Here is a 13132-nt window from a genome sequence, read left to right as displayed (position 1 = left end):
CGATTTGCAACTGACGCTCTAGACAGAGAACATACTCGTGCAGTAGGCGTTGGTGACATACATTGTTGAATGTGCCGCAAGCCTCATAACATGAGTGAGACTAGTATCGCCTATAGGTGGCGCTATCGGCGATAGTGGAAATCTGCCTACTAGTTTGTCTAACTTTGGGAGGCTGCGGCACATCCAAAACTGGTGTGGGTTTTCAACGCCAACTGCGATGCGACAATCATTTATAATGAGAATGACCCTGTACATAGATTATAAAAGATTATAAAAAAACGACCCTACTATTCCGCTGACATTAGAACGCACATTGTCCTCTGTAAATTTAGACCCTAAAATGATTTATGCGCGAATTTTTCTGTGTGAATAAATGTAAAAGGATTTAATTTAATTCTTGTAAATTTATTAATTTATCACTCAACGGGAAAAATTTCGTTGAAATGAAAATATAAACTCAAACCATCCATAACTTGTGTTTTAATTTTTTTTTTGTTTCATTTTTTACTGTTTGACCCATACCTACTTAACTTAAATTTTCAAAGTAAAGTTTAAAATCTTAAAGTAGTAAGAATAATTTTCCAAGCGATCTTAGGGCCAGTTTTATAATAAATTTAAAGTCGACTTTATCTTAAAGTGACTTTAATGGATTGTTGCAACAATATGTTTCTATGGTAAATGGTAAACTTTAATGTTAAAGGAACTTTAGGCTGATTATGAAATTGGGGGTTAGTTTTGTACATTTATTTAAATAGAGTTTGTCTAATTGAAATATATGGAACATAACTTTTCACTCTCATCTATGCTAATAAGTAATAAAACTCTTCTCTCATTTTCTGATTTTGACGGCGGATTATATTTTTGCACCCCAATTAGATAAAGTAGTTGTTTTTTAATTAAATTATGTGTCTAAAGAAGACATCTTTTTCATGATGTAAAATAAATTTAAACTGTTATTACTACCAGTTTCGAAATGAAGCGATTGTTAATGAGGCAAATAATCACATTTTAGAAAGTAAAGCAATTACAGTACTGATTTGATTAAAACTGACCTGCTGACGTTGATAAATCATCCAAAAAGAATGAAGAGTGAGAAAAGGTGAAGTGTTATGAGTTATGACACTAGGCCCTTAGGAATCTTAGGATTGAAATCAACGAAACAGAAACAAGCGAGGTGAGCTCACTACACCGCAATATACTTCGCATATATTTATCATTACTGCGCAACTCCCTGACGTCATGTAGGGATGAAACAAAGTGCAGAGTACAACCAAAGATTTTTTCCTTTTTAACAAATTTTACTTGAAGAAAATTGATCTAGTGATTTATTGAAGTTAACTAGATTCAAGGACAAAACTATACAGACAGGTATAGCGCTCAGCGAAATAACTCAAAAAGCTCGGAATATTGTTTAAATATTGAAATACCGGGCAGACGCCACAATTTTATTTAAATGTATGTAAGTACATACATAGATTTCTTTCTAATAATTTTGTTTGACACAGATAATAATTAGATTTGAATAAAGCACTTGTTTACGTGGGAGATTTCAACATTTGCTGCCCTCGTGTGTGTCGTGTGTGCTTTCTACAGATAGTGCAAATAACTAATCTTTATTAGTGTCAAAAATATAACTTTCAAATTTCGTTTTGATGATTTTGTTTAAAAAAAAACCTGAAAGTACTTACTCCGTTTAATTATCATTTTATTTGTCACGTATGGAGATACATATTTACTTATTCTTTCAGACATTTTTAAATCATTTAACCCATTTCTACGGCAAATCCATTTAATTGTGTAAATTCGCATCCACTTATCAAACATATGTAGTTACTCAGTTCTCAAATGTTTTCAAAATATTAATTTTCCTCACTCTATTAAATTTATAATAGCATATTATGTTATGAGGAGCAAAAATGAAGTTTTATGTGCTGCGGCTGGTAGCAGCCAAAGCACATAAAACCATTTTTGCTCCGAATAACCAATACTATTTTTTCTTCAAACCTTCATAACAAATTATTTAAGACATGTTAAGAAACCAGGAAGGAATTTCAAATGATTTAGCTAGTTTACTTTACAGCCGCTCATCAGCGGAGATAATAAATTCACGGACGCTCCTCAGCGGAGATAATAACTTCACGGACGCTGGTCAGCTCGTTAGATGTTATGACAATGAAGTGACACTTTAGCATTATCAATGCAGCAGTGCAATGTCATATTTTACGGACGTTTGAAGAAAAAATATATTGTGGAATGCTTTTACGATGTGGACATTTCGACATTTCAAGTAGTGGAAAGTGTTTTAAAGGATCATAAAAAATAACTTTGACTCTTTTGAGTCACATAATTTAATTAATTTTAGAACAACGTAACCACGATTTGCAAAATACTTATGATGAATTATTTGTGGAAGGAGTATGAATATTTATCTAAAAGTTCACATAGGGAGAAGAAAATAAGAATATGCCAAGAATAGAGACTGTCGATAAAAGAATGTAATTATTCATGTTTTGTAAATCACCATTTATGAATATTATTGAAATTTTATAATATTAATTATTTATCTTTCTGTTTCGGTTATCTGGTCTATTTTCTTTATTTTACTTCTCACTTGTATCATATAATTATTTTTTCATTTAATCGTAGCAAATTTACGCTGACAATTTCAATCATTACTTAGTCCGCGACGTTAGAATTTCCGTAAAAATATTTCTTAAACGCCAATACAGAAAAATAAGCAACCCCACGAAAAATTTCTATTAACATAATTGGATTTCCCGAGTTATTTTAAATAAGAATTTCACGGCGATGTCTTCTGCAATAAAAAAAGTTATTAAACATTATAAATTCATGAATTTTAAATTCCTTTTTTTTTCTACATGTTTCGAAAACGATGAAAATATTTTAGACGTTTTTCATATTTTCATTAGGTTTAAAACTTTATATCAACTTTGTTTCTGCTGTTATGCTTTTATTACCCGTCCCATTTATTAAAAACTTCTTCTGTAATTCTCCACAAAAATACTTAATCCAATTAGAAAATAACTCCGAACCTCTACAATCTTTCCAGTTTATTTATTACAGGATATTTAACTTTAAAATAAAACTTAATGCAATAAAAAATGGAAATGGTTGTAGGTCAAGCTATTGTTGAAGCTTTGTTCTCTTCTGCACTAACTGAATTTGACTGGCACACATTCAGCTGCTACATTTATTCTCTGTTTCACGAGTGATAGTTTTTAATGGAGTTATAAAAGAAACATCAAGAGATTGGAGTTTATGACTCAAATAGTTGGCAAATAAAGTTCATGATCCTAAAAATGTAAAAATGTACTTCATATTAAAATAACGTGGGTAATTTCTAGAAAAAACGGAATCTGTTTTTTTAAAGACAAAATGAAAGAAAACCGTTTAAATCTCGAGGAAAGAATATAATGTAAGTTCTGTCAGTGAGCATATTCTGGATTTTTTGTCACGTGAACTGCACCTCGTCTACCGGAGCAAAATGTCCCAACTTGCACAGCCGCCATTGTTCCGGTGTATTTGTTCATTCCGGCGTAACAAACGCGGCCTGATTTTACTCGGACCGGAAAAAAATGTTCAAATCAATACCGAATAATTAGCGAAATCAATCTACACAAGCGTCTAATAAAGGAAAGCTGAAACAATAAAATTCTATTCAACTTCAATAACAAAACACAAACGGTGGCGTGATTAAATCAAACGATTCGGATTCACCTCGACAATGAGGGCTGCGTGCAAATTTGTACACGCCGCTAAATGAACGGCCATTTCGGAAAATACAACCGGCGAAGTTTTCATTGTAGTGACAATCATGAAACGGCGAACAAAAATGGTCTAGTTTCAATAAATGATGATTGCGGATGGAAGCGCGGAAGCGGTTGCTGATGAGGGGAACAGGGTGGCGGTGCTGACGGTTAAATTTCTCCAGTTTTGAAGGTTTAATTGATCTATTGAGATGAAAATGATTTTTCATAAACATAGTAGACAGGGAGAAAAATTTGTGGAACAGCGAGCAGTAGAAGCTTCATTGAGATACACAGGTGTCCCTAAAAAAAGATGAGTTCATAACTCCCTTATTTATCGGTGGATTTTAATTATTTATACACCAAATTAAATGGTTGTGAATAGGCTACTAAGGACCTAATAAATTCACGTATGTATGGCCCTAAGCGCTTCAAGTCTAAACTGTCAAAAAAAAAATTCAAATAATTCATTTTGTTCATTTTGAACAATTGTTGTAATCTGCATTATTATTGCGATTAATTCCCGCGTACATCAAACGTGCGTGTTCAGCCAATCAGAGCGCTTGCTTTCATCCAATCAAAAATGTTTATCGCGATAAAAACATCCTACTACTCTGTCAACTGTCAAAAGTTATAAAAATTGCATGCTACTCCTGTCAGATTCTCAAATTGTTTTTAATAATTGTGTTTTTAATAACTGTATTATAAATAAATAATTACCTAACGTTAAAGTTTGTATTCTGGAATTAATCTTGCCAAAAATAACACGACCTAATTTTTTATACCTGATAAATTTCCCACAATCATAAAATGTAACATTATTTATGTACTGCTGTGATTTTAAAATTTATCCGATATCGAAGACAATCTACATTACATTAAATGTGATGTTCAAAAGAACGTGTCTAAAATGCAAGTATTTTCATTAATTTTGATATCAAGTCTGTGGTTTTTGTGTCTAGGCCTCTGCACCGTTTTCTGTATCTTTTTTATTATGAATGTGAAAGTGTTTGTATCGCTAATCGGCTTGATGCGTCTGTTTTTGTTCATTTGATTCCTGTGACAATCAAACAGTTTTCAGTGGCTTGAATATAAGCATTGTCTTATACTTTTACTATTAAAATTATTACTATCAAATTATTTTTAAAGAAACCTTGGGGGGTTATAAAGTTCGGAATTTCAGTATCTATTATACTTCGTGATTAACCCTATGTATGAAAAGTGTTTTACGACATAAAAATAGCTTTGGGTATAAAATGTTGCGGTAAATATCTTGATTCAACTTTATTTCATTTTCTACAAAAAGAAGAAAAACTTTTCTGGTGTCAGCAATTTTTGTTCAGTTTGTTGCCTCTTGAGAAGAAGTAACTGGCTACAGTCTGGGAGTTTTTTACAACATTTACCTTAAATTTTCTTTAGACAGTGCTGCTTTATTTTCTGTTAAAATTGCTACATCTGTTGACTACAAAGTCTCTTATAATTCCAAAATTCATTAGCCGTTAGTACTTATTTCACGTTCGCTTGTTGTTTCCATTAAGCCCCATTCTCCTATACCGTATTTTGCGGTTATTGTATTGTTATGATTATTTCATAACCCACCTAGTGAATATTATGCAAAATGATGCCATGAAGACGAACCAGAATTAATGATAACACTGAACATAAACTTAAAATTAATTAAAGAGCAATCAACAGAACGAAATATTATGCTAAAATGATGGCCAAAGGCACATCTGTTTCTGACATAATTTGAACATTTACGGTCCAAGGTATAAAATTTCGGTTTATAATTGCTCTTTAAGGGGATCCAAACGTACGAAATCATTTCTTAAGGGCTCAGCTTGCAAATCAAACGTTGATGATAACCTCCCAATAAATTAAGCGTCAGATTATCACTAGAAAAATTAATTATTATCAAAAATTTTACAACTAACGCAACGCACCGCTTAATTTACCATCAGTGAATTTATTTCCATTATCTGAAGTCGTTGTAAGTGAAACTTTTTGCCAAACTCGCTGAAACATTGAAACTTGGCTAAGAAACTTTCACTGTTGTTTACTCTTTTTGTTATGACCTTAAAGTTAGCTAGGAAATTAAGGGTTGTAACAACTCATTAATAAATATGACACTAGCAATATTTGTAAAGGTATAATTCTCGTTGAGCTCAACTCAAATTCTAAAGTAAATGTGATTGTTTCGACTTATTTTAACCACAGTTACGTAATGCATTACGCCAATCAGAGCGTCAGTTTACCTTTATGGCTCGGTATTGCATTTTGCATTAACCACTTTGTGTAATATTTAGCAGTTTACCATGTACAGTACATTAAGCTGTTCCGTAACATTACAGCGAGTTAATCAAAATACTGCAACATCTTGAGTTACTGCCGTCTATGCAATCATGATGGTATTAAGGAAACATGAGAGAAAATTAAATATAATCGTCTACCACTGGCGATCTAGAAGCAAATAAAATTAGAATGGGCATCCGCCCCTTGTGGGGTTGTTTCGGTTTTCCGACACTCGCAACAGCACAAAGCAGCTTTGGCCACAGCGCTGGAATAAATTTGCAAGTCTTACCGTTTTCTTAGCTTTCTCCAGGCGCTGTCCGTTCTTCCTCCAGGTCAGTATGGCCGGCGGCCTCGACCCCGAACTCTGACACAGTAAGTCGTACCTCCTTCCGGCCGAAAGGGGCTGATTCGCCCCCAGGATCTTAACGTCGAGCGGTCCGACTGCAATAAAAGCAATGCGTCACCAAACCTCAAAACTGAAACCCTTTGTACGGAAAGAATGAGAGATTTTCATCAGAGAGGAGTTTGTTTGTTGTGCTCTGATATTTATTTTCGAGGAAGTCGGATCTTGATGAATCCCCGAGCGCAAAATGAATTATGAAAGCAACTGAAAAGAATCGCAGGATTAAAAGTCGGCCATTTTTAAGAGGCCGTGAAAGCCAGATATGAAGCCATCAACGACGACCACACCGGCGGAAATTACATCGGGATAAACAGTGGAAACGCATCAAGTGTTGTGTTTGCTTAAGTTTATTTAAGTCGGGAAAAATTGCGTTATAAGGTGACACTTTGTCATGGGCAAACATAACGGCCATAAAAAGGGTACAGTGTACACAAATAAAGTGTTCCACCACCTTCTGCTAACTCGTTTAACTTTGTTTGTGCAACTGAAACTTATTTTCGCTATCCTTAATAAAATAACGTCCTACGTTGCTTACACTACGGATATACAGAGCTAATAGCGCAAGACTGAAATTGCTCCAGACGATGTTTCCATATTTCTATGAAATTAATTTCCATCGTGCGGAGGTGGTTACGAAAAACTAAATTTAGTGGATGGGTGCTTTATGGAGAAATGCGAACAGGCCGTGTGATTTTTAGGTCGACGAAAAAATAAAGTGACAGAGCAACGCACTTCGGACCTAAACAAAACACGAGACAAAATTCAAACGGACAAAAATGTTTGTGAATTATTGCGGAAGATTTGTATTCAAGCCTTGGAAATGTCTAATTTTTGAACTGGACCGATAATTGTCAGATAAAATGAAAAATAAATTAAAGATAATTCAATTAAAACAATGTATATTTCATCCAACACCTACTCATTACGACCATATTACTGCGGTACCTAATTTCATATAAATAATATCCACCATAACTCACTAGTGAAAGAAAAATAGAAACGGAGAAATAATTATTCTAGGTTTACTCATTTCTGTTGCGCAACAAAATAATAAATGACAAACAAAACTTACCATAATAATTAATCCAAAACTTCTTTGTAATTTCTAATATAGCATATCGAAAGATTTGTCAAGAAACACAGGAAAGAATAAAAATGTTTTAACACATTTAAGAGTGTTGGATCAGATATTCTAGGTTCACTTTCGTTACTAATATGCTACATTCCACACTTGTACAATAAATAACCATTATTAAATTGTAGTAATAGGCATTGCATAATCTACTGCCAAAACACGTGAATGCGATAATTGGACCTGTCAATCAGAGACGTTTTTTGGTTTCATCTCTAAGAGTGACTCGATTTCAAGTTTTCTTGATATACAATATACAGGGTATTTCACAAGTGATAATGAGCCCGGCGGAATAGAAAATGCAACCCACAAAACATCAGGAGGAAAAGCCGGATATTTATCGCCTCCATGTCCAGGTTTACGTTACAATGTATTGTGGGTTGCATTTTTCCGCCGGGCTCATTATAACTCGTGAAATATCCTGTATTAACGAATATAAAGAAGAGGACCGAGCGTAACACCTAGAGGAGTTGAAGTGAGAGTACATTATTATTATACAGGATGTCTCAGCTAAGACTTTCGAGCCTAAAGCCTGTTTGACACGATGCTAAATTTATGAGAAAATTTACTAGTAAATGAGAGAGGACCAATGAACGATCAGGATCTGACAAAGACAGACTATGATCCTGATCGTTCATTGGTCCTGTCGAGGGTCTCTCTCATTTTCTAACAAATTTACTACGAAATTTAGCATCGTGTCAAACAAGCTTAATATCTCGGTTATTTTCCAACGGATTTTTACGAAATTTAAAATGAAAATATTTTAGACGGTGAAGAATAAAATTCCATTAATGCAATAACTCAAGTCTTAAAAACGTAATTTTTATATACCTTTTTAAAATGTTGAATCACTTAAGATTTATATCAAAAAATTGATCGTCAATAAAAAATGCTGTAGGGAAAAACTTGTCCTTGAAAGACGTCTGGTTTGCAAGAAAAAAGCAAAAAACTGTGTTAAACGTGGCTGCAAATGCAGCACAAACGCAGGTGACATATTTGACGTTTATCTTTCTAACCTTACAAACACTTAAAGTTAAAGACAACATTTGGACGTAATTTATTATACTGGATGCTTTAATTCTTCCATAAAGGACTAAAACACGATCGGGATATTTTACCAAGGTAATTTAGTTCACGTACGCTTTCTGTGTGTTCAAATAAATTGACGACTCTCTTAACCTTACATTTTGTAAAGCCTACATTTGGATAGTGTTCCACGAGAAAACGAACTGTGTCATTGAAGTTCTTACGACACTCTCCGTAGGCAAAAATAATTTCCTTTTTCAACAGAATTGAAATTTCTGCCATTGTAGTCTATTTTTGTAGTATTTTCAATAAATTGTCACAATTTGACGTTTCTAATAAAGCGCGCCCAATTTTGACAGACTTTAAAGGTTGTACAAAATGTTGCTTGGCAATTAATCATCAATTGTTTCAAAAGGTAACTGCTCAAATACCTTCAAATTTTACATTAAATTTTTAACAACAAAATCTAAGTTTTTCGTTGAATCAGAAGAGCGATTTAGTTAATTGTTTGTGCAGACACCTATTTTTTAATGTTTAACAATTTAGTCATAATTACGCTTAATTTTCAATAAAAGAAACATGTGTTAAAATGACATTTTTTAACTTGAGGTAATTTTATTATTACTAGTTGAATCTTCACCGTCTAACATATCTGCGTTTTAAATTTCATAAAAATCCGTTGGCAAATAACCGAGATATTAAGCTCGAAAGTCTTAGCTGAGACACCCTGTATACATGATGATTCTGAAATAAGTTTGGAAAAAATGTGTCACGTTTGTGACTTGACGGGCACTTTTACGTTTGATTATTATTGTTGCTAAACCTGGTAGTTTATAATCAATTAATTACCTTTAATTCAGCAGCGTACTAACAATTTTGTGACCAAATTTGCAATTTGTATCTCGAAAACGAATAAACTTTTATAAGAAAATTTTTTGTCTATGATTTCTTCTCATAATCACCAATTGCCGCGTTTTCTTTTCCAAACTTATTTCAGAGCCACCTGTATAATAAATGTTTTCTCCCAGGCAATCGCAGAGTGGATAGACCAAAGTAATAACACCTCAAGGTGTTACTCTTTGTCTTAATTCCCAAGACTTTTGTCAAAGTCAACTGCACTCTCTCTCGGTCTAGACACGTCCCGTTAAATGACGTGCGAATACTTAGCAGCTGTTACAATTCCACGTGGCAATACTTACAATTCATGTCTACATGCAAAGTAGAGGCCAGCGGAGCCGTTTTTGGATTGTTCAACGCTTGACAGGTGAGCTCGGAGTGGACGTCGCGACGTCCCAGTCCTGTTATCCTCAATTCGCTGCGGACGTGCGTCGTACCACCGCTAGGCAAAGCGATGCTGACGTTGCTCACCATCACGTCGTTCCGGAACCATGTCACGGTTGGAAGCGGCTTAGCTAAAATCAAATTGGCCACATTTAAACAACGCGACTTTAAAAAGTGTGCAGGCAACCAGTAATACCGCCAATAATTCATGAAACTGTAAGCAGCATATAGGTACAAAACACTCACAATAACTGAAAAGTCTCTTAACAGATTGGTGTTTTGGATTTTGTGTATGCGCTTTGGCGAAACGGTTGTTTGGCAAGTTGTTGACGTGTGAAATTTCCGCTCGGTATAGATTTTATTTAATTTAAACGCGTCGTTATTTTTCAGACAGCTTAGCCTTAATTCTAATTTACACAGCAGAGTGAGTTTCATTTTGGCTAAAACACATTTTGACGAATGATTTTAATTCGGGCGTATTTTTGACGGAACAATAGTGAAAGCAACAATAAAAAACGGACGGCTTGTCTAATCGATTCAACTGCAAATCCAACAAAAAGTCGGGATTACCGAAGATAGATTGTTTGCATTCATTACTCGGGATCTAATCATCGTTTTAATCAGCGTTCGGCTCGTCTTTGCCGAAAAACAGATTAAAAAATCTGCCGCTGGCGCGATTGTTTTCGTTGAAAATCGCCACAGACCACCGGATTTTTTCCGCGTTGTTCTACAAGGATAGTTGCAGGCCCAGTTGTTTAATTCGACGAAATAAATTACAGCCATTAGTCTGCTACATACAAAATGCATTTGGTCCTTTCAAAGCAATCGAAAGTTTTCTCAGTTCGAAAACTGACTCGCGCCAAACAACAAACAAAAACCAATTTACCAAACAAACTGCTTACATTTAGTCATATAGAGTACGTCCGTATCCTGCAGTATTTTATCTGCACTGTCGTGAAACTTTTATTCGGCGCGCTTATAACTTTTTTCAGGTGTGTTAACGTGTTCAGTTAAAAATATAAAACCTCCTGAATACTGCAGCGGCTGAATTATAAATCAGGTTACTTGTTATAGCAGACAAGGAAAACTCGGAGGGTTTTCTTGAGGACGTTTGACATCATCATAAATTGAAAACGTAACTGCGGACCGCCCGCGTTAGGGGTTTACATCGGGGTTGTAAAAATGGACTCGAAATTATGACGGAATTAAGAGAGAGGCTGACTCGGCTGAAACCATTTGTAAAATTCGAGAAGAAACATGGCATGGTGTAATGTTGCATAATTACACAGGGTATTTCACGAGTGATAATGAGCCCGACGGCATTGAAAATGCAACCCACAATACATTTGCAAAGTAAACCTGTATATCGACCGTGTCCATATCTAGGTGTACTTTACAAGCGTATTGTTTGTTGCTTTTTCAATTTCTTCGGGCTCATTATCCCTCGTGAAATACCCTGATATCAGGTGCTCAAATAAATCTCTGATGGTTCCTGTTTCTGTTCATCTTTCCAGTTGCAATTAGGTGCAAGATCAAATTTAGTCGAGATTTATTCGTCGAAAGCATTTAGATGTTGAAGCTTTCAATTTGGCTCGCGTTTTAATTTATCGTCAGACAAGGCGGAAATATGTTCCATATTGTTGTGTTAATGTATTTCGGATTTAGTTCGATATACATGGGTATTTTCATCAACCAATTATTGTAGATTGGATGGAAATACTATTCAGTTCGTATCGACCCTGTGTTCAGGTTAAATCCGGTGTAAGAAAATACCGAATGCCATAAAACATTATTGTTGGAAGATTTATTTTTGAATAATATCATCTGTCACATTAAATTTATTTAAAAGTTAATTAATGGAAAATGTATTTTATGGAGGTTTTTATGAATAAGCCAGATTATTTATTGTGAAATTTAATTTATTAACCGTCATATATGGATTCATATTATATCAGATATCATAATCAATTTTGAAATAATGCAGCCGACATGTAATAATCTGGATGTAATAATTCTGGTTAGGCAATTATTTTTAAAACTGAATCTAGAACGTTTTTCAATTAAAAATACTGAAAAACAGCGACAAGATTTTTCTCTATTGCAGTTGATAAAAATAAAAAAGTAATTCATCACAGCAGGTGGAATTCGATTTTTGTGCCACAAATAACCCCTCGATCTGACACTATAACATTTATTCCTGCTTCTGGTATACTTACGGGTAATTTGCATACAGAATTATTTCTAGAATTGTATCCACACATGTTATTCTAGTTATTGATCAATTCGACGAAGAAAAATAAATAAATGGCATTGTATTTTTTGAACCCGATTCATATTTATTTAGATACTGTCATAAACATGTAAATGCGTCATACATAAAAGAGATTTACGAATTTTTCAGGTTTGAGTGAGTAATGTTAGGGTCCAACAATAAAAATTTGCTAAGAATGAAATTTATCTGGCACTTTTATAATTCTTAATGCAATCATTTCAGCTAAATGTGCAATCGCATAAAATTTTTAGAAGGCCATTCGAAGATTTTCTTCGAGTTCAATAAGCATTCTGCTTTATTGACCATAAACCACAAACCTGAAGCTTTAAGTACTCACGAACATCAAGGGGACCGTAAATCGAGAAGTCTTTATAAGAATTTAATGTGCAATAAAATTATCGCTGAAGATTTTGAACCGCCTGTTTCTAATTAAGTCAGGCGATCGGTTGGGTTTTTGCGTATCGGGTCTGGGCTACAAAGTATCAATTTGTTCATCTGGAGCAGTTTGAAATATTCCACGATTGCAATGTGATTCGGTGGAAATTTTACGGTCGAATACGTCGACTTTAGAACATATGTAGATGCAATAAAATTAGATTCAGGTTGAGGCAGATTCGCTTTATTTGTTTCAAGCGAACTATAAACTTGGCATTCGTAATGGAAATATTCTGTGGAGGTTGATTGGAGAGAGGGAATATCTTTTGTGGGAGTTATGCGACAAGACAATTCTGAGGCGGCGTACGGTATGTTTGTGTGGAATATTGTGGAGAGGTGGCGTTTTGGGATCTTTACAAATGCGCTGGCGGTTGTGATAAACACTTTGCTGCTAAAATGCACTCTGGGACTGCAGCGCAAACGAGGACAAGAGGAATGGGGAAGTGTCGTGTAAATGGCTCCCATTTAGCTAATTTGAAACGAGAACGGATCGTTCAATGGGATTTGCGAGTTTGGCATCAAAT

The 13132-nt window shown here is 34.5% G+C and overlaps 1 protein-coding gene and 1 long non-coding RNA gene across 3 annotated transcripts in view; one reads left to right on the top strand and one right to left on the bottom strand.

Moving 5' to 3' along the window:
* Window positions 1-13132, bottom strand: part of side-VII (sidestep VII) — a 395213-nt gene that overhangs the window by 68159 nt on the left and 313922 nt on the right. For both annotated transcript variants that reach the window (XM_069039626.1, XM_069039624.1), the window contains exons 5-6: window positions 9820-10032; window positions 6349-6500 (exon numbers count right to left, since the gene is read on the bottom strand). In XM_069039626.1, the coding sequence (XP_068895727.1) occupies window positions 6349-6500; window positions 9820-10032 (365 nt within the window). The remainder of the gene's footprint in view (window positions 1-6348; window positions 6501-9819; window positions 10033-13132) is intronic.
* The window catches only part of LOC138124588 (uncharacterized), a 211906-nt gene that overhangs the window by 184476 nt on the left and 14298 nt on the right, over window positions 1-13132 (top strand). The gene's annotated exons all lie outside the window — the stretch shown is intronic.

Source organism: Tenebrio molitor, chromosome 2, assembly GCF_963966145.1.
Source record: "Tenebrio molitor chromosome 2, icTenMoli1.1, whole genome shotgun sequence".
Taxonomy (NCBI): domain Eukaryota; kingdom Metazoa; phylum Arthropoda; class Insecta; order Coleoptera; family Tenebrionidae; genus Tenebrio; species Tenebrio molitor.
The sequence above is the reverse complement of the archived record's forward strand: the minus strand, read 5'-3'. Positions and strand labels throughout refer to the sequence as shown.